At 44.5% G+C, this 23,321-nt stretch overlaps 1 protein-coding gene across 1 annotated transcript in view; it reads right to left on the bottom strand.

Annotated features, from left to right (window-relative positions):
* GRIK3 (glutamate ionotropic receptor kainate type subunit 3) overlaps positions 1-23,321 on the bottom strand; it is a gene marked incomplete at both ends in the record, with an annotated part of 203,019 nt that overhangs the window by 68,906 nt on the left and 110,792 nt on the right. Inside the window, one exon of the mRNA XM_080921590.1 lies at positions 5,405-5,581. Coding sequence (XP_080777716.1) covers positions 5,405-5,581 — 177 coding nt within the window. The remainder of the gene's footprint in view (positions 1-5,404; positions 5,582-23,321) is intronic.

Here is a 23,321-nt window from a genome sequence, read left to right as displayed (position 1 = left end):
CACTCTTACATGAGTCTGTTCTTTTATGGCTGATTAAAATTCCATTGTTTAATTATGTGCCAATCTGTCTGTCTCATGTAGATTGTCCCCATTGTCCATCTTTAGCTATTTTGTTTTTAACAGAAAAATGGGTAAACAGGGACATCCGTCTGGCACGAGGCTCGGCAGATGTACAGGCACATCCAAATATGGCTGCAGTGATGTTGAGTCTATCCTACCAGCCTCGTGCACAAGAAACAAATCTCAACAGTCACGTCTCACCATACACAGAAAGCCACTTAAGACAGATCAGAGAGCCAGCCATGAAAGTCACAACCACAGAGCTCCTACAAGAAAACAAGGGTCTTCAGGATAGACAGAGACCTCTCAACCAGAACACAAAACGAGAATTATTAATAAATCGAACTTCCTACAATTAAGGACTTTGCTTCTCATGAGATACAACTGCTAACAGAGCATTAAAGACAACCCCACTCGTAATTAGTATAATACATATATAAATGTCTATATTCACACTGCCCCAAAACGACTCTTATCAGAATATGCAAAGAATTCCTTTAAATCAACAAAGAAATGGCAAACAGCTCAATTTTAAAAAGGTCACTGAAAGGTTCTAAAAAGAGAGAAAAGGAATATTCAAATGACTTATTCAACATTCAGATTAGCAAAGTGGGGCGTGTTAGGTCGTACAGGGCACTGGGACACGGAAGCGCCAACTACCCCAACCTGTTCTGGCTGAGTTAGTTCTTCCCCCTGCACTGGAGGCCTTTCCCCCATTAAAAGGTACTTCTTCCTAATCACCAGATAAATATAAAAGAAAGCCACAGTAACATAACCACTTCACAAATCAGCAGAGTGGTCAAGATCTTACGAAGTCTAACTGACCCCCCACTGCACATCTGCGCAGAGGTGGAACACCTGCCAATCTTGTGCACTGCTGTGGGAATGCAGATTTGTGCAACCACCCATGAGACGTCTGGCTGTACACAGTGACCCCAGAAACACGGCATTGGTGACTAGGGAGTGTGAGAAACCCAAGGACTCATGGAGAGTGAGGTGCAGTTTTCAAAGGTTGCTCTGGTGAGATGATGCCGAGGGCTGCCTGATCCGAGAGTACAGACTGTCGGGCACAGGGCGTGAGACCCAATCAGCGATGCTCAAAATGGAGATGCTGAGGGATTCTGCCCCCGGGACCTCCGAGGCCAGGCTAAGTTAGTGCATGGCAACAGCACAAAATGGTGACAGCCACACATAGATAGCACCGCCACATGGGCTCCCAGAGGCCTAGATGGGCTTGCCTGGTCTCTGGTTTGATCTGGGTGCCAGGGTGCTGTCTTGATTTAGCTTAGACAGGTCTGTTTCTTCTGAGTACTTTCTGAGCAAGCCAAGGCTGTACTCTCCTGCATAATTCCCTGAAGTCCCCAGGCCTGGGCCCAGATTTCCAAACGGATAAAGATAAATGGCAGTCTCACAGAAGTTGGGATCAGTCACCCCACCTCTGTCTTTCTCGGCCTGTGATCCCTAACTTCTGCCACACACCAAATGCTCACCCAGGATTACTCAAGTGCATAGACTGGCTATCATGCCAATCCCCCTGCTTTCCAAGTTACCCTGCCCTTACTGTTTCCAACCATCCTTCAGAGCACCATTTAGACACCTCTTACTCCAGGAAGCCCGCTCCCCCCCACCCCCCGCCGGCTAGTGCCTCCTTCTATTGTAGCTGTTGGTCCTTTGGCAAGACTTCCTGATATCTTGGCTGTGACCTGTGGGACGGTGAAGGTTCGTCTCCCACTGAGATTTACCAGGAGGAATCTCAAGTGAGTCCAGCACACCAGGAGTTTGTTCATACTTTTTCTCTCATTTGTATATCAGATAGAACCATTAGTAATGGCTTTGGGCACCCTAGGTGTAGGTACATGATAGGTGTGCTGGTTAGTTTTGCCAACTTAACCTAAACTAGGGACACCTGGGAGGAAGGAACGGCAACTATAACATAGCCCCCATCGGGCGGGCCTGTTGTCTTGACTGATGATGTAAGAGAACCCGGTCCAGCCGGCTGTGGGTGGTGTCACGCAGGGTGGGTGGTCCTCTGTTGGATAAGGAAGCCGGATGAGCATAGAGAGGCAGTAAGCATGCTCTCTGCTTCAGCTCCTGCCTGCCTCTGATCCCTGCCTTGGCTTCTCTCTGAATTGGATTTGATCAGAGTTTTATCACAGCAACATAAAGCAAACTAGGACACTGGGTTATGTGGTAGAGTAACAAAACATTAATAGAGCCTGCAGTCTAGTGGAGGAGACAGAAACACACACATCCTCATACGCACCCCTTCACACAATCACAAAGCATCACTGGCCAGACGGCAGAGCCTCTGGGCTGGTTGAACCTATGAGAGCTCCTGATGGGACATCAGCCTTTGCTGAGTCCTGAAGTTTCTGTGAATAGATCTGATCCTATGTGGTCATTTGTGTGTGGCAAGAAGAAGGAGCCTTTGCTTGCCTGGTACTGGTGGTGGGGTAGGCTGGGAACAAGCAAGAAGACCAGAGAGATGGGGCTTCAGACTAAGCTAGGGCAGAATAAGGCTCATGAACATCAAACAGAATAGCTCAACACTTTGGAGCCTCTGACCTTAGGCACACATGGTGTGTGTGTGTGTGTGTGTGTGTGTGTGTGTGTGTGTGTGTCTGAAGGGGACAACAGGAAAAGCCTTTGTGAGAGTCAGGCCCTGCCCCAATGGACTAGTGAGTAGAGAAGAGGAGCCAAATCCCACTTTTTAGAGTGTCAGACACATTCCTGGGCATTTAACAGAGTCACTATGTCACATCGTAGGGAACTGAGGCATTTTGTCCGACACAGCTGAGGAAGGAGTTGCTGGGAAGCCAGATTGGGCAGTCTGGCTCTATGGCTACATTCTGCAGACTTTCTGAGCTCAGAAGTTAACCATGGTGGGGCTGTGGAAAACAGCCATGAACAGGTAACATCTGGGCCTCTCTGCCCCTGACAGCCCAGGGGATTAAATGGCTTAGAAATCAGAAACTCTTTAGAGAGATGGGTGAGTCTCAGCCATCATAACAGACCTAGATGATGTCAACCCTAAACTCAGTTTATAGGGGTCCTAGACAGTGTTTCTTAAGTTCTCGTGGTTCATCGGTTCATTCAACAATCACTTTACTGAGTCCTAACTATAGCCCCTGACCCTTCAGGTGCCCCGGGAATAGATCAAATATCCAAAGAGAGTGTCTCTCTCAGTAACGTGAGGGAAAAGAGAAGGTGCATTAAAACACAACGATTTAACTAAAAACTGTGATATGAGCTTTGATGGACTATGATATCATATTTCGGAAAAGATGACCTAGCCATTTTGGAAATGAGATTCCTTAGGCTTGAGATCTTTAAATGGCTGCATGGGAATCTAAGGTTCTATGGGAGCTATTTCCAGTTATCTAAGCCTTTCAGCTGAATTTGAATTAAATATATATGTTAAAATATAGTTCAGATATGCAGTCTCCCTCAGGATCTGCAGGGAATTGGTTCCAGGACCCCCTGCAGATAGCAGACTGGCAGATGCTGGGTCCCTGGCGCACAGGGACTTGGCATTTGCATATATCTTCCACACACTGCGCCTTATGCTCGCTCTATAGTCTCAAGACGCCTCGTCCCACAATGCAATGCAAATGCTATGTAAACAGGCCCTGTGCTTATTGTTTAGGGAAAATGACACAGAAAAGTCTATATATGTTTAGTACAGAAGCAACTGGAGGGTTTTTTTTTTTTTCCTTTCCATTTCTTTCCCTGATTATTTTGGTCCCTGGTTGTAGAGTCCTCGAGACTGGAGGCTCACTGTGTGTATGAACACACGAATGGGTGTATGTATAGGATCTGTCTTTTAAAAGACACTAAAATGGGGTTAAAGAGATGGCTCGGCGATTAAGAGCACTGGTTGTTCCAGCAGAGGAGCTGGGCTCCGTTCCTGACACTCATACAACAGCTCACAATCAAATTCCCTTCTCAGGGGGGATCAACACCCTCTTCTGGCTTCTTCGGGCGCTGCACACGTGTGGTGTCCAAACCTATGTGCAGGGAAACACTCATACGCAAAAAAACAAAAATACGCAAATCAGTTTTAAAAGATAGTAACAAGCCAGGCAGTGGTAGTGCACTCTGTCCCAGCACTCGGGAGGCAGAGACAGGCAGATCTGTGAGTTCGAGGCCAGCCTGGTCTACACAGTGAGTCCCAGGACAGCCAGGACAACACAGACAATTGCTGTCTCAAAAAACAAAAATCCAAACCAAATGAACAAAAAGGCAGTGACAAGAAACCCATCATGCACTTCGGTGTGCTGTGTAGCATGCTGGAAACTGGCTGTTCACCCAGGGACTGAGAAGTTAGTCATTGTGGTGTGTGTTTGAGGACCCCTTGGGTAGAATTTCCCTCTTTTAAATGTGTCTAATTAGCAAAGATATGGGGAATCTCTGTTTTTATTTTATCTTCGTGAGGATTCAGGTATGGGACAGCTTTGACTGGACTCAGCACAACTCGCCTTTGTGAGTCAGGACTTCCTAGTGACTCCGTAGACAATAGAAAGTACACACGGACGTGAGTCCAGGGCTGGTGTCAGACCTCAGGGCTCTTCTGGAGGCTCTGGGGTCAAGTTGCTGCAGGCACTAAGCAGCACGCTGTGCTCATAAAATCTTCTTATGGCAGACAGATGGTGTGCTCTTGGGCTAGCGCCGTGTCTGCTTTATATGTTCGCTGCTTGAGTTGGACGCCAATGAAGGATACAATGAGTTCCGTAGCAAGGTGACTGTGGCTAATAATAATGTGCCTCATGTTTTGAGAAGGCAGAAAAGAGAGTGTTTTCAGTGTTCTTACAGTGCGAGAGATAAATGCTAGATGTACTGGATGTGTGAGGTCCTCCGATCTGAGCAATCCACAAGGCAGACATGTATCCAAACAGCATATCCTATACGGTAAGTAGGTTTTAACATGTGTCTATTAAGCTAACAGAAAAGAAAAATCAAGTTTGAAAAATGTTTGCTTTGGACCAAAGGTCCTGGAGACCTTGGTTGACCACATCTCGGGCAATCTCAGCCCCTCTCTCTGTTTCCTCAGTTTCCCAGCCACCCTCCATAGTCTCCCAGTGTCTTCCTGAGTAGTTCAGGCTGACCTGAACTTTGCTATATAGCCCAGGGTGGCCTGCAGCTCATGATCCTCCCCCGGCTTCACTGCTGCTGGCATGACAATCTGTAGCACCATGACTGGCTAGCCTGGGACTTCCTCATAAGCCCCACCCCTCTACTTCTGGGGGATTGGTACAGCCTGATTTAAACTGGGACAGAATTGTGCCCCCGAGACCAAGTGGGAAAGGCTCCCCCAGACCCACACAGTGAAGATCTGTTCACTCACCCTTCTTGGTGGCCTCAAAACTGTCATGGAAGTGTATCCTCTGAATGTCGTAAGTCAGGGTCGTGTTGGGCAGCAGAGTCCTGTTCCTGTTGATGATGTTGGCAGAAAATCGGAAGGCGTGCTCCTCCGCGTTCATGACCTGGGCGTTGGGACCATCCGCATACTCAAAGATTCCCCCTGTGAGGGATGACAGAGCTGTGGGTGGGAGCAGGGATGTAGGAGGTGGGGGGAGCACGGATGCTCCACTCAGGTTTTACAGACAAGGCCTCTCACTCCAGCATTCAATACCATCCTAGGTAATTTCCAAGTTCAAAAAGTATACATTTTACCCAACGAGCAAATTCTTGCTAACAAAATCTGACAGGCCCAAATAAGATTACCAACTTAATTCTGCTATGAAAACGCTTAATGGGGTTTTGGCAAGTAGAACCTACCAGAATATTACTAGGCTAATATACCATGACCATATAGTTTTATTTCAGGAATGCAAGACCAGCTCAATCTAAAGAAGCCCATGAATCCCATTCCACCACATCAATAGTTCAAAGGAGATGAAAATATGATTCACTTGCAAAATTCAGGAAGGTGTCTGATGAAAGTCAGCGTCTACTGCCATAAGAAAGTGTCTAATAAGACACTGGCAGGAAACACACTCCCTTGAAGCAACTTTAGCTCACCTCAGCCTTAATATCACACTAACTAATACCTAACGAAACACTAAAGACCTTGTTAAAGGAAAAAAAGTGCTGGTGAAGACTCACGCTGAATGCCACAAACCAGAAAAGACCCAGATTAAAAGTGAATGAAGGGGCTCAGCAAAGGTGCAAGATACTATTTGCACATGATATGTATGTTAATGTATTTGACTGTTCTCATTCCCCATTGCTGTCTCTCATCTTCCTCCTGCTCTTTCCTACCTATCCCCCCCCCCCCGTTTAATTTTTTTTTCTTTTTGCAAGCTATGTATGGGTCATGCACAGGTGGTCAGGACAGCTGAATGTTGGCCACGCCACAGCCACAAGTCAGCACATCACAGCCACAAGTCAGCAGGTCACAGCCCTCCTCCCTATCCTCTGGCTCTTATTGTCTTCCTGCCTCCTCCTCAGCAGGCTCCCTGGGCTTCAAAGGAGCTGTCTCCTAAGGGCTGAAAACTTAGATGCTTAGTCTCAGAGCTTTGGCCAACCCTGAGCCTCTGCTTTGACCACTGCACAGAGTCCACGGAGGCTTTTTGGGCCAACGTTGTAACTTATGGGGATAAGGAGGAAAAATGTAGAAGGCGCTTAACTGCATGAGCATTTATCAAATCGTCAGTGCTGGGTTTCACCTGTAAGGCCCGTGAGAGCCCTACTGGAAGTTTTTGAGCAGGTTTATAGCGACACAAATCAGGAATTGGTGGCTTGCCCTGGAGCACCAGTGCTACTAAGTGGAAGCAATGGGCAAGCAACAAATAATACATACATACATACATACATACACACATACATACATTACATACATACATACACACATACACATACACACACATACATACACACACGTACATGCACACACGTACATGCATACACACATACATACACACACACATACACACATACATACATACATACACATACATACACACACACATACATACACATACATACACATATATATACATACATACATACACACATACATACACACATACACACATACATACACAATACATACATACATACATACACATGCATACATACATACACACATACATACATGCACATACATACATACACACATACACATACACACACATACATACACACACGTACATACACACACATACATACATACATACACACATACATACACATACATACACACATACATACACACATACATACACATACATACATACACACATATACATACATACACACATATATATGCACATATACACACATACATACATACATACACACATACATACATACATACACACATACACACATACATACATCCCCAACCGCAAAGACAGGCAAGAGATGATACAGAGAGTCAAATAACTAGTCAGCACCTTTGTTTTGTTTCTAGACAAGGTTTCTCTACATCTCTGGCTGTCCTGGAACTTACTCTGTAAACCAGGCTGGCTCTGAACTCAGAAATCCACCTGCCTCCACCTCCCAAGTACTGGGATCTAAGACATGTGCCATTGCCACCACCTGACTAGTTAGTGCTTCTTTTAGATCAGCGAGAACTCACAGGGAAACTTGACAGCAAAAGGGTTGTTGACAACATCAGCGCGGATAGAAAACAACAAATAGCAATGAAAATATAAACACGCAATTCCAATATTTTACAAATGAGGGAAACAAAGAAAACACCTTCAGCAGGACAGGTAATCAAGCCTGAGGTGGTGGTGCACGCCTTTGATCCCAGCACTCAGGAGGCAGAGGCAGGAGGATCACTGTGAATTTCAAACATGCAGGGACACATAGTGAGAATCTGATGAGGGGGTCAATGAAACAAACGGCGACAGAGACAGAGACAGAGACAGAGAGGCAGACACACATAGCCCCAATGCTGCTGTTCCTTGGAAAGTAATGTTTTGGGTCTCAGTTTTCTCCAAAGTCCTTTTTCAGTTTGCTGCAACTCACAACCACAAGAAGGCTTACTTCTCTTGTACTTGGAAAAATGAGTCTTGAACGTGAAGGCTGAACGTTAGATACTGGCTGAGAAAATGTCTCTACAGGATTGATGAAAGGTAACGTGTATTATTATCAGATTTCAAAATATATCATTAAGCCAAAATAATTAAAACGGTGTAAAAGCGTTTGAAGATGCGGAGGATCAAGAGAACAAGATAAAATGCCTTAGAAGGAGCTTGGGCAGAGACAAGTATCTAAAACATGAATGAAAAGGGTGCTTCCCGGCAGCAAAAGAATGAATTATTCATTAATTGTGTCCTGACAATTACTCTATTATATGGGGATCTCATTTTTTTTTCTCTTCAGTACAAGGACTGAGCCCTAGGATTCATACATGCCAGGTAAGCGTTGGACCACTGAGCTACAGGCCTGGCTCTCAAGATTCCAATATTAATAAATTCCAGATGAATCAAAGCTTAACAAGGAAACAAGAGAAAGATGAAAGAAAACAGTATAAAACAGAAAATTTGGGCATATAGTATATAATGTCAAGGTGGAAGAAGCCTGTCTGAGCATTTCAACAAAGTCAGGAAATGTGGGAGAAAGACTGGTACTTTCGTGGAAGTCACATTAGACTTCTCTGCACCCAAATCACCACGAACAACTTTGAACGGCAAGAGGCTAACCATAGACAGAAGCATAAAAGTTAATGTCATAAAAAGCACTTAGAATCAGCAAAAAAAAAAAAAAAACAGACACACTGGTGTAAGCAGGGGCAAGCAGAAAGGATGGGTGCCCCATCAAGAAAAATATGCTATCGGTGGGTGGGGATAGGTGTCACCTTTCCTCATAATTAAATAATCCCTTCCTGTTGAAATCAGCAAGATGCCAGGGTACCTAATCTGATGGGCAAAGGGAGAAGGCAGAAGAAAACACTCTGGCCCTGTTCCTTTGTTGGCAGGCAGGGAAAATGGCACACACTGCTTTTCATAATGGCCACGTATGGAGAACATCTAGAAATACCCAACCAGGGAATGGTAAGGCATGTATATCCATGAAATTGTAAAACTTTAGCGATATGACTCGGAGAAACTTCTCTTTGTAAAATATGGAGGCCATTACAGAACACTACAACCAATCCAAATGCAGAGTTGCAGAGCTCAGCCACAATGAATTCAATGGCAGCACAACTCTTGCCCCTAGAGCTCAGGGATCATTGCAGAAGAGAAGACAGAAAGAGCCAGAGGTCCAGGAGCTTGTGTCTCTGAGAAATGTCAGAGAAGTTAGACCCAAGAACTTTCACAAACATGGCTGCCCTAACAAGACCCAGACAAGCTTGCCACCCTGTCAGACATGCTAACATGCCAGAAGAACATCTCTCCAGGCCTCCACCCTAGACAAGAAGCACAGGCAATAAGGAATGCGGAGAGCAGGAGAACAGTCTTCCTCAGAGAAGGGTTCACAGATTGACTATCACAGATTGACTATCCAATATCAAACAGTCAGCCCTGAAAACGCGATGTACATAATGCATGTAACTTTGAGTGGGCAGGTTGTATTTCTATATTTAGGAATATATATGTGGAAGTGTTCATGAGTGTGTACATGTGTGTTTCATATATATAATATACAATATAAAATATTATATTACATGAACTGAGCATGTTGTATTTCTATAGAAATATATACGTGTGAATTGTCCTTGAGTGTGTAAGTATGTACGTGTGTGTGTGTGTGTGTGTGTGTGTGCGTGCATGTGTGCGTGCATGTGTGTGTATGTATGCAAAATTAAAGGAAAAGAGATCACGAATTTGAAAAAGACCAAAGAAAGTACATAGGAGGTGTGGAGGGAGGAAAGAGAAGGGGGAGATGATGTAATTTTATTATAATTCTCAAAAATTATTTTTTTTAAGTTTTGTTGTTGTTGTTGTTGTTGTTTTTGAGACAGGGGTTCTCTGTGTAGCCTTGGCTGTCCTGGAACTTACTTTGTAATCCAGGCTGGCCTAAAACTCAGAGATCTCCCTGCCTCTGTCTCCCAAGTGTTAGGACTTACGACATGCACCACCATGTGCAACTATTTTCAAAAACCATAGTGATGTGGAAATGTCTGTGATGTGTCTGTTGCTGCAGTTTTGAGGAAATGCAGGAAGGGAAGAAGAGCGGGACAGGATCGGTGGGCTGAGCCACTGGCAAGGGAACCGCCGATTAGTCAGTACTGTCATGTGTTTGTAGATAAGCCTTTATTCTTTCAGTAATAGGCTTTCTTGAAATATCGTTTGTGTTCCACAAAACAGACCTCTTTGGGGAATATGGTGGTTTTGAGTAGGAAGTCAGGCAAGCAGACCACAGCCCAATTTCAGAACTTCTCCACTGTCCCGTAATACCCCCAGTGGCCATTTCACCGTGTGCCCTCAGAAAACCACTAATTTACTTTTTGTCTCCAATTTTTTCCCTGAACATTTCATGCAAATGAAATCACACAGTGGTTTATCAATGAGTAAATGTATCGGTACTAACTATCATTACTGAGCATAGACAAACCACATTTCATTTATTCGTCTGCCAGCTGATGAGTATTTGGGTTGTTTTCATTATTTGGGAAAACTAAGAGAAAAAAAAAGTGGCTTCCAGTTTCTGGTAGGCCATATGAAAAGCTTGGAAAAAACTCAACACATCATCCAATGACAACTTCTCTTGAGTCTGTAAGCAAGAAACCCCAAAGCAATCATTTCCTCCAAAACTGGCCAGAGAGACCAGAGTACCACAGTATATTTAATCCTTAGTTGGAAACACAGACTTATGTGCTTGAATACTTGCCCTCCAGCTGGGGGCGCTATTTTGGGAAGCTGTGAAATCTTTTGTATAGATATAGGGCTTAGCTATCAGGTACAGGACCATAGAGACAGGACTAGAAGGTTATACCTGGCCCCAATTCCAGCCTGAGGTCTTGGCTTTCAGATTCCTGATCTGACTCAAGAGATATAACAGACTCCTGCTGGTACATCCCAGAGATCTACCAGCTCCTGCCTCCAGAAATAGAGTTCCAGATGCTAAGCCTCCCCCACCACAAAACTGTAAGCCTTCTTCCGCTACACTGTTCTGTTGGGAATTTTGTTCCCTCTGTGAAGAAAGTCTGCAGAAGTAGAGCCACACCCGGGAGCAGAAACCATCATGAGATGCCGTAGGAAAACACAAATTACAACTGACAAGTTGTTGGAGACCCACTGTGAAGCCTGAGGGACCAGCCCTCCAGTGAGCACCATTTACCAGGTCCCCCACATCTCTGGGTTCCAACCTCTGAGCCTTTCCCAGATCTCACAGAGAATCCTGGGGTGGAGAAATGCCCCTGTGCATGCAACAGCTGAAGGCAACAGAAATGATTTTAAAACATGTCAGAGTTTTCTTCTTCCTTACAAGGTCGGTCTCAAGGGGAATTAGTTGACTAGAGCCTAGGCTTGCTGGAGCTTGAGGAGACCCTAAGGAACCCGAGGGGAAGGAGATGGGACTCCTGTGCTTCGCCCTGGGGGTGGGCGTGGAAAAGAGAAATACTTGGGAGGGGTCACCGGTCCTGGGGAGAAAGTTCAGGCTCACAAAACAACTCACCCTGGGTCTGAGAGGTGGTTCAGCAGGTAGAGCATCTGCCTCACAATGGGAGGACTAGAAGTCAGAGTCCCAGTGCCCATGTCAAAGCCAGGAGGGAATGGCAGTTCACCTGTAATCCCAGCACTGAGAAGTGGGAGCCCTGGAGAGGATCTGCCTCAGGGAATGGAGATGAGTGGTTGGGGAAGACTTTGACCATCAGCCTAGGTCTCTACCTGTGTGCATATGTGTGCAAGCATGCCTGTGGGCACACACCTACCTGCACATGTGCCCACACATGTGCACATAAAGAAAAAACATCAAAGGGGGAGAAGGAGGAAAGAGGAACTGATCCTAATCACAGGACTGGAGAACCTCACACATACATACTAGCAAAAAAAAAAAAATAAATAAATAAATAAACGCAAGTATCAGAATCAAACACAGAGATCATGGGTATGTTGGAATTGCCCCACTAGGAATCCAAAACAGCCATGCTAACACCCTAAGGGCTCTTGTAGCAAAGTGGATGACACAGAAGACAATGAACTTCTGAGAAAAGGAGATAAAAGAGAATGCCAGAGAGCAAACCACCGTGATAGGAAGGGCGATGCTTGTGCCAGGCCAACTGTGAGCATGAGGAAACCTCAGTATCCTCAATATCCAAACCCCAAAACTGAAGGCAAGCACGGGGAAGAGAAAGCTAAGGGACTCGTTATCTGAGAAACTCAGGGTGTTTCAAGGAAAAAAGGGGGGCAGGAGAGAGTTATGAAAAGAAGAAATAATGAAAACAATAATTGCTGATAATGTCTCCCAAACTGATGTCAAACCCTCAACCGAAGGCTTACAATGTCAGGCTGAAGAGATGGCTCAGTGGTTAGAGCACTGGCTGCCCTTCCAGAGGTCCTGAGTTCAATTCCCAGCAACCACATGGTGGCTCACAACCATCTGTAATGGCATCTGATGCCCTCTTCTGGTGTGTCTGAGCACAGCTACAGTGTCTCCAATGCTGTCAGGAAAGAATCCTTTCGGAAAACAGAGGGAAAACACACCTTCTATTTCAACTAGCAAAGATGGGAATTACAGTGGACATCCCAGACCACCTTGTTAAGAATAACAAGTGGAGGAAAAGATTTAAAGTGCAGAAGGAAATGAGCGTCAACCCAGAAGTCTTTACCTGGAGAAATTAGCCTTCAGATGTGAAGAGAAATAGCAGCTAAAATGAAAGGAATTTATTTACAGTAGACCTCCCCTTCAGGAAACGTAGAAAGACATTTCGAGAGAAGAGGAAAATGATGTAGGTCGAAAATGGGGACCACAGCCGAGAATGAAAGCCACTAAGGAGAGATTAAATAAAGGCAGCATTGTTTTTTTCCTCATTCTGAATTGATTTAGCCAATAACCACTTATTTGAAATAGTTAAAATCACACACACACACACACACACACACACACTTATTTATAAGCCAAATAAATGGCACCATGGATGTCAGGATGCATGGGGGGAAAGCTATAAGAAGGTACCAGCCTGCATCTTGGGAAGGAGGATTGGTTGTAAATGTGCTTTTTGAACTTTGCAGTAACAACCACTAAAGCCATGGCTCATTTGCAACCTATGGCTCGAGACCCCTTTGGGTATGGGAGTGGGTTGAACTCTTTAATCCCGGTTGCATATCACCTATCCTGCATATCTGATATTTACTCTACAATCCATGACATCCAACTTACAACTATGAAGTAGTAACGAAATAATTTTATGGTTGGGGGCGTGGTGGTTTGAATAGGAATGGTCCCCGTAGGTTCATGTGGTTTAATGCTTGGCCTATAGGAAGTGGCACTATTAGGAGGTGTGGACTTGTCGGAGGAGGGGTGTCACTGTCAGGGGAGGCTTTGAGCTCTCAGATGCTCAAGGGACACCCAATGTGGTGCACAGTCCCCTGCTGCCTGTAGATCAAGATGCAGAATTCTTCAGGCCCCTCCAGCTCCATGTCAGCCTGCATGGTGCCATGTTTCTCACCATGATGCTAATAGACTAAAGCTCTGAAACTGTGAGCCAGCCCGAATTAAATGTTTTCCTTTCTGAGAGTTGCCTTGGTCATGGTGTCTGCTCACAGCAATAGAAACCCTAACTAAGACGGGGAGTCACCTTAACATGAACTGTAGTAAAGGGTCACAGCATTAGGAAGGTTGAGAACCGCCGCAAGAAAGAGAAAGTACAGCTGATACTCTAAGAGATGGAAGATTCTAGAATCACAAAGTCTGCTTGATAAAAAGCAAAAGGCAGAGAAAGAGTAGACAACTAAAATATGACAGCCAGGGTAGCAGATAGAAAACGGTGAGAAACAGGACTATTAACCTAACTATATGAAATTTCACTTGCAACTTCAGTGTCTCAAATGTACAAAAGCAAGAAAAAATAGACACCTGAATTAGGGAGGAAAGGATAATATTACTTCTATGTGCAGATATGATTTTGTATGTGGGAAATCTAAACTCTTCATAAAAACCCTTAAAACCAGTAAGAATATTATGTGAAGTAGAATATTATGTGAAGATGACAAAATTGCATTTCCATACATTAATAATGAATCATCTAAAAATTATAAATACAACTCCACCTCCAATATAATCAAAAGTATGAAAATGTATCCATAAGGTCTAAAAATATTTTAAGTTTTTAATTATGTGCATATGCATGCCCAAGTGTGCCTGTGTGAGAGCACACGTGTGTGCACACACACATGCACAAATGTGCTAAGGGCAGCAGAGTCCAGAAGAGAAACCAAACTCCTGTCCTCTGCAAGCGTGGTATGCACTTTTCAGCACTGAGCTGTCTCTCTAGCCCCTATACTAACAATTTTTTAAACAGCAAAATACTTGTAATTTGACTTAACCAAAGGAGATAAAAGACTTTGATGATGGAAAGTACAAATTATTGCTGAACAAAGTTAAAGGAAATGTAAGAGAAACACACCCTATGGCTATGGGCAGAACATCATGCTATCAGGGTACCAACACTGCCCCAAACTATCTACGGAGTCCGTGCAATCCGGCCAAAGCCCCCAGTGCTTATTTGTTGCTGTAAAAAACAGAAAACTCCATCCCCAAATCAACCCGGACACTCAACTCCAGATAACCAAAGCAATCCTGGGAGGAACAGATTTAGGAAACTCCCATTTCCTAATTTCCAACTTTCTACCGACTAAATATAAGGTCTAAAGCCAGACTCGTAGAAGGGAAACGGGGCCAAAGCAAGGGCATTACGGCATGGGGATTGGGCAGCTGTTTTCTTGGATGTTAACGGCAAAAGCATTGGCAAAAGAGGATAAACTAGACAAACAGAACTTCATGGGGAAAAAAATCCTATGCATCTAAGTACACACTACAGAGTATAAAAGATGGTGGTGCCTGGAGAGCTCATAACGGACAAAAGACCGATACCCAGGACACACAGTGAACCTCTAAAACACCCAAACAAAAACCTAATTTAAAGCTGATGCCATGGGCCTGGAGGATGGCTCAATGGTTAGGAGCACTGGCTCCTTTTCTAGAGGACCTCCCACAAGGCATCTCACAACCATTCATCATTGATTCCAGGGGATCAAATACTCTGTTCCAGCCTCCAAGGGCACCAAACAGTGTGCACTTATATTGACAGACAAAAATACTCAAAGTAAAATGAATAAGCTGGTTTTTCAAACCCTAGATGTTATGATTTTAGTATTCCACGATCCCCCCGTTGCCCCCACATCAGGCTCATCTGTTGAAGTCTCATATCCAGCTGGGGAAGCTACTTTGGCTGGAAACTTTAGGGGGTGTGGCCTTGCTGCAGGATGTAGACCCCTCAGGCTCTATATTGTCTTTGTCACTTCCTAGACCCTCTCTGCTTCCTGTCGGCCACGATGGAAACTGATTTGCTTCACCACCACATGTTCAGTCTCACCTCAGGTCCACAGCAGTGGAAATCACCAATCATGGAACTGAAACTCCAACACTCCAAGCCAAGACAACTCCTTCCTTCTTTAAGGTGTTTTCCTTAGGCATGTAAATGAAGACAGGAGTCTAGAGAGATGGCTCAGTGGTTAAGAGCACTTGTGCCCTTCCAGAGGATTTTGTCGGGTTCTCAGCATCCACGTGGTAGCTCACAACCATTTGTGACTCCTGTCCCAGGGGAGCCAACGCCTTCCTTTGGCCTCCATACTGCATGCACATAGTGTGCAGACATACATGTAGGCAGAACACAAATACACATAGTCCTGGCTATATTTATGCCGGCTTAACATAAGCTATAGTCATCTGAGAGGCAAGAACCTCGTTTGAAAAAAAAATGCCTTTATGAGATTAGGCTGTAGGCAGGCAGTTCCGGAGGGCATTTTCTTAACGGGGTGTGGGGGTGATTGATGGGAGAGGGCCTAGTCCATTGCGAGCAATGCCTCCAGTGGGCTGATGGTCCTGGGTTCTCTCAGAAAGCAGGCTGAGCAAGTCATGAGGAGCAAGCTACCAAGCAGTGCCCCTCCATGGCCTCTGCCTCAGCTCCTGCCTCATTCAGCTCCTGCCTCTAGGTTCCCACCCAGATCGAGTTTCTCTGCCTTGGCTTCTCTCAATGAGCTGTGATTTAGGATATGAAAGTCAAATAAACCCTTTCTTTAACAAATCGCTTTGGTTGCGTTTTATCATAGCAATAGAAACTCCAATTAAGATGCACATAAAATAAAAATAAAGGTTTTTAAAAAATGTATAAAATCTATGAATAAGTAAGGACAGGAAGTCTGACTGACAGAGTGGATAAAGGTGTGAACAGGCACTTTGTCTGTCAGAGACGATACAGAAATGGCCAACAAGGTACCTGAAAGATGTTCAATATCACTAATCTCTAGGGAAATGCAAATTAAAATTACAGTGATGTAACTGTCTCACACTACTTAAGACAGACACTATTAAAAAGGCTGCTGAATGGTCTGGTGAAATGGTTCAGCTGGTTAACACTGTTGTCACCCGCAAGGTGACCTGAGTTCAATCCTCAGGATCCACATGGTGGAATGAAGAATTGACTCCCACAAGTTGTCCTTTGACATCTGCACATGCGCACTGGGGAATGCACCCCCCCCCATACATAGTCAATACACATTTAAGTTCAATTTTAATAATAAAATGAAATAGATGCAAAATGCATTTATGAAGAAATGAATTAGATGAAGGGTCGGGAAAATTGGGACTCATGTATCCTGTCAGTAGAGATATAAATGGTCCAGCTAGTCTGTAGAGCAGTACTGCAGAAATAGGATTATTATATTAGGAGATGGCCCAGCCATTCCATGCATGAAAACATATCCAAAGAACAGCAGGGACGTACGCAGGAATCTGCACACCCGTGTGAACAGGCGTTTACTCACAATGGTGAAAACACAGGGACAAGCCAAGCTGTAGACCAGAAGATGAGATGTTAAGCAGTCTGTGGGACCTATATGCAAGAGGATATGAGTCCGTTATAAAAAAGAATAAATTCCAACACATGCTATAACATGAATAGACAATGAAGAGTCATAGTATGTGCTATTAGCCCAAGAATTCAAACACTGTCAACTGCTTTCCTACACACCAGCAAGAAAAGGTATGATTTGAAAAACTTTTTTAAAAAATGTGATACTACACACATTAGCAATCAAAGAAAAGGAATATTTTCTGAATCTAGAAAAAAATGCACAGGATCTCTATAAAGGCAACAACAAAACTGATTAAAATAAAATCAACGGGGCAATTTAAAACATGAAGCTGATCTTTGCCACCGGAGCAAAGGCAACGAAGAAGACGTGGGTGACTTATGTCTGGATATCGATGTGCGGGAAAGAAAAAGATCTGGACACTGATCCTGCATCTTTCACAAAATAAGAAGAGCCATGTGACCTTTGACACCCTAGAAGGTCACAAGAACAAAGTTTTGACTTGGCTTTGGCAATGACTTTTTAATATAACATCAAAGGCACGCTCCATAAAACAAAGACTTGATAGGTTGGACCCAATCAAAATTAAGATTGCCCATGCTGCAAAAGGTGCTTAGAATAGTGAAGAAAAGCCATGGGCCTGGATGCTTTTTGTAAAGGACTGTTATACAAAACATTTAAAATTAAGAAAACAGAGAGAGGGGCTGGAGAGATGGCTCAGCGGTTGGGAGCGCTGACTGTTCTTCCAGAGGTCCTGAGTTCGGTTCCCGGCACCCACATGGTGGCTCACAACCATCCGGGGATCTGATTCCCTTTCTTCTGTGTCTGAGGACAGTTGACAGTGTACTCAAATACATAAAATAATAAATAAATCAAAAAGAAAAAAGAAAACAGAGAGAGAGAGAGAGACAGACAGACAGACAGACAGACAAAGACAGTAACAAGCAGCTCATCACAAAAGATATACAGAAGATGAGCCAGCAAAGAAAAAGACACTGTGTCCTATGGTGTCCTTGCAATACAAATAGAAACAATGGTTTATGAGAATAGCCAAAATCCAGAACACTGGCTGGGATGGGATGGTTCATCTTTACTGTCATGTTGCCTGGATTTAGAGTCACTTAGGAGACACACCTCTGGACGTGCCTTTGAGAGTGTTTCCAGGGGTTTAAGAAATGTTTCCAGAGCATTAAGAAAAGAAGACCTACAGGGCAGCAGTGGTGGTGGGCACATGCCTTTAATCCCAGCACTCAGGAGGCAGAGGCAGAAGCAGATCTCTGTGAGTTTGAAGTCAGTCTGGTCTACAGAGGGTGTTCCAGGACAGCCATGGCTACACATAGAGAATCCCTGTCTCGAAAGAAAGGAGGATGAAGAAGGAAAACAAAAGGAGAAAGGAGAGGAAGAGGAGGAGGAAGGAGGGGAGGAGGAGAAAGAGGAGGAAGAAAAGAAGGAAGATGAGGAAGGAGAGGAGGAGGAAGAGGAAGACGAAGAGAAAGAAATGAAGGAGGAGGAGGAAGAGGAAGAAGATAAAGAAATGAAAGAGGAGGAGGAAGAGGAGGAGACCTAAAGTCGGTGGATACCATTCTTAGGCTGGAGCCCCTGACAGAATAAAAGGGGGAGAAGAAAGACTGGAGCTGAGCCCCAGCAGTCTCATTCTGCTTGCTGACCCTGGGTTTGGTCTAACCACTGCCATGCCTTCTCTGGCATGATGGGCCGGCCACATCTCAATTCACAAGGCAAAACAAGCCCTCCTACCTTATGGTGCTTCCTGTAAGATATTTAGTCACACCAACAAGAAAGGAAAGTCACACCCTGACAATAGCAAATCCCGGTGGAGACTCGAGCAAGGAGGAACAGCCAGCGATGGAGGGGACACAGAACTCTGATTCCAGCTGCTTATAAAACTCAGTCTACTCTTTTAAAGGTCTCATTCCATGGCCTGGAACTCATTATGTAGCCCAAGCCGGGTTCAAGCTTATAACAACCCAACATTCCTGCCTTAGCCTCCCAAGAAAACCAAACACATGAATGACAAATTCAATCCAGCGGCTGCGCTCTTTGGAATTTACCCAAAGTCTCTGGCAACCTAAGTCTTCTCAGAAGCCAGTACAAAGGTGTTTATAGCAGCTTTATTTAAGGTTCTTCAAGCTGGGAGGCAACCGGGATGCTCTTCACTAGCTGAATAGACAAAGAAGCAGGGACGTTGACACAGCGAGGTTTTAGCCCACGCTTACATCAAACCATGAAACGACTGGAAAGATATAGAGAAAACTTCGGTTTATCTTACACAGAGAAGCAGGCCTGAAAACGGCTGCAGACTGGATATTCCAGCAGTATTCTGGGAAGGGATCAGGTGGAGATAGTAAAAATGGTCAGCAGTCACCAGGGATGGGGAGAGGGGAGGCTGCGTAGAAGGAAGCGCAGAGGCATTTTAGGGCACTGAGATCACTCTGCATGACACCGCGATCACTATGGATTTGTCAGGAGCGCAGTGTTCGGTAATGGAAGCGAGTGCCCGAATCACACGCGGAGACAGTGTGTTCAGTGCGAGTCCAGCCCTTGGAAGGAATGCCCTACTCTAGTGCCTGGCAGTGGCCACGGAGGAGGCTATGAGCAGGGGACCTGGGAAATCCCCATGCCTTCTGCTCCATTTTCCCGTGAGCTGAAAACCTCCTCCCTCAAATTAAGTTCTATTGAATAGAGAAACACAGGGGGAGGGGTGGCGGGGGGTGGGGTAGTTCAGCCTTGCAATCAAGGGTTCAATCCCTGGATGTCATGTAACAATCAACCAATAGCACTGTGAAACTAAAGGTTTGATGGTGCGGGCTTGTAATGCTTGCCTTGGGAAGGCTGGACTAGGAGGACCCAGCCAGCCCACTAGGTCAGTTTCAGAAACCTGGTTTAAAGATGGTGGACAGCCCCTGAGGAACAACACCTGAATTCATCCTTTGACCTCCACAGAGACACACAAGCACGTGCATGTATGCCAACATGCACCCACACATACCCCGGCACAAAATAAATACATTTTATTAAATTTAATAAACATATGTATAAGTAATTATATAAAACAATTGATATATATATAATCATATATATATAATATATAAAAGTAATAAAAGAAAAAAAAATGGAAGTCAAGGGGAAAGTGAGTATGTTAAAGAGTAAAGAGCAAAATCCATCCCTTCCCAGAGGACGTTAGCCCACCAGTTTTAAGGCCTGAGAACCCACGCTTGTGAACCTGCATGAGTGAGCATAAACCTTCTCACACGAGCACGAAACAAGAGGAGAAAGATGCTGAAGGGTCATTTTCTCAGAGCGGTCACTTGTGGATGACTGATGAGCTTCTCTGTGCTCTTCCTCCTCTCCAAAAAATTCTGCACTGAGCCCGTGTATGCCCCTCTTCTAACGAGAAGAGTCACCACACCACTGTGTTTATCTGCTTAACTGGTCAGCAAACGGACAAAATGGCATATGACATGGGAAGACAATGTTTAAATGCCTTAATGTAGAAGGATAACTTTGTGGAATATTAGAAAAACAGAATCTCCTCGGTGTCCCAAAGCAAGTGATTTCTCAGTATGTTAAAAACCCACCTGCACAGTGAAACAGGTCCTGAGCGTAGAAATGAGGATAAAGAATGGTGAGATACAGGGAAATTGCTTTAAAATACAGGAGGCGTGGAAGTGATGGGGGAGGAGAGGGTGCGGGTCCAAAGAGACAGGCCACGTGAGGGGCACATGCAAACGCAGCTCCTCTCCAGAAGCATGACACAGTCTTCATGATAAAACTCTTTTAAGGCTATGGTCTGAACAGGATGCAAAAGACTCGAGGTTTCACCATCAGAAAAGACAGTTAAGATTACTCAGAGTGGCTGACGAGGTGGCTTCATAGGTAACCTGAGAGTTTGCATTCCCAGCACTAGTGTTAGAGAGAGAGAGATATAGGGGTCATGGTTTTGTTCACTTGTAACCCCATGACTGGAGTGGAGCAAAGGAAGCAGGCAAAGAGACCATAGGATGATTTGGGTTGGCAGGCCTCCAGTCTAGCCAAAACAAAACTCTAAAAACCTGAGTTCCAAGTTTAGTGAGATACACCTAATTTGACCTCCATGCATTGATGTATACACACACACACACACACACACACACACACACTACTTGCAGACATGCATTAATACTTGCAGATGATATGCTCCCTTAAAAACTCAAGGAAATCAGATGAAAACAGAAGCAACTAAGCCCAGAATGCACTCAAGGGTCCACATGCGAATAACCCAAAACATTTAGCCTTTTTGTGCCGTGGCCATAAACAGCAAGGAATTGCAAGGAATAAAAGAGAACCTACTCACAAAAGCAACAGGAAAAAAAAAAAAAGTAAAATGCTTTACAATAAACGTGCAATTCCTCCATCAAGCCAAGTACAAAACTTTACTGGGGGACATAAAAGAAGACTTGAATAAATGGGGAGACATAACTTACTTCTGGAAGGGCTGGCTCAATATTGTAAAGATGTCAGCTCTCTTCAAATTAATTTATAAATCTAATGCGATTCCAATTAAAATAAAAAAGGACACACCAGAAGGACACACACCAAAATGTTAACAGTGGTACTTTCTAGAAAGTAAAAAAAACATAATGGAGCGTGTGCTTTTGCTGTTGTTTGGCAAGTCGTCCGTGTCGAGGAAAAGCTTGGAGAGTAAGAAACGCTTTAAAATGCTCTTAAAGAATGTTTAATAGCACAGAGGGCAGCCGTTGTCTTCCCTCAAAACACTGCAAGTAATATCATATACTTGTTTATCAAATGAAAATCAGGTTTAAGATATTATTTATAGCTACAGAAGAAAAAAAAAAAGCTGGATTTGTTTCCAAATGTTACATTCAACTAAGTCTGGGTACAAGGGGTTAATGGATTATTTTGATCTTCATATTTCCTGAAATTTTCCAAATTATTTGTAGCAAATACGTACTGTTGCTTCAAAATATTTTTATAAAGTGTGTGTATGTGTGTGTGTGTGCACGCACACACATGTGTGCACGCACACACATGTGTGCACATGCACTTGCATACATGGTAGAGAGGTGACTCAGCAGGAGAGAGCACTTGCTGTGCTGGAATTTGAGTCTTGTATCTATGTGCAGAACTGGAACTGTGGCTCCATTGTTGCAGGCGTGGGGCTGCAGAGGTGGGAATCACTAATGTTTGTTCCAGGCTCAATGGGGGACCCTGTATCAAGGGAATAAGTCAGAGACTGACTGCAGAACACAGGAAGTCAGTCCTCTTCGGGCCTCTGCACACACATGCACATATATGCTAAATACAAAAGCAAAAATAGTGGATAAATACCAAATAGATGCTTTTTAAAGCAAAATAAAACAAAACCCAAAAACAATTGCAGTACTTCAGAGGCGGAGGCAGGCAGATCTCTCCAGTTGAGACCAGTCAGGTCTATAGAGTGAGTTCCAGGATAACCAAAGCTACATAGAGAATCCCTCTCTGGAAAAAAAGGAAAACAAACAAACAAACAAACCGAACTAAAACCAAGAGCTCCTAGTCTGGTTGCTTCATATCAGAAGCAAATTCTCCATGCACATCTTAAGGCTGTGGGACACAACGCTTCTCGACAGGACTCCGCAAAGGCTGAAACTAAGCCTTCATCATTCAGTTCTGTGAAAACCTGCTGACATCTGCCCTGTGCCAACCTGCCACCAGACCCTCATCATCACAGGTCCTGTCTTCTATGGCTGACCATGACCAGCAGGCAGTGGGCATGGTATGCCCTCCATTCACACAGAGCAGCAGAAAGATTCCTCGATCAGGCTTCAGAGGCAGCATGCCTTGCTCAGACCGGGCTGTCTCCATCAGAGGAAGCTCCTCCATGTTCCCGAGACTTGCTTTTCCACGCGCAGTGCGGGGTGCACACTCAAAGCCTCACTGCTCCGAGGAAGAACTATACCAGCAAAGCTGCCTGTGTGGATGTTCTGAATGTCAAAAGGCATCCATTACAGGAGGAAACAGTATGATTTAGACACATGAAAGGGATTTTGTTACAAAAAAGATGAAGAGAGTGGGGGGGGGGGAAATACTCCATGGAAGTGTGTCAAGAGGGGGCAAGGAGGAAGCCTTTGGAGGACCCATGCTGGGAATTCCTTCCCCCTGAGGGACCAGCCACAGGACTGGACGGTATAGTACTGAATAGAGTTTATTCAAGGCATGGGGAGGGGAGTTAAGAGGGAAGTGGGGGCATAGAGAGAAAGAGAGAGAGAGAGGAGA

This window comes from Micromys minutus, assembly GCF_963924665.1.
Source record: "Micromys minutus genome assembly, chromosome: 9".
Lineage (NCBI taxonomy): Eukaryota > Metazoa > Chordata > Mammalia > Rodentia > Muridae > Micromys > Micromys minutus.
The sequence above is the reverse complement of the archived record's forward strand: the minus strand, read 5'-3'. Positions and strand labels throughout refer to the sequence as shown.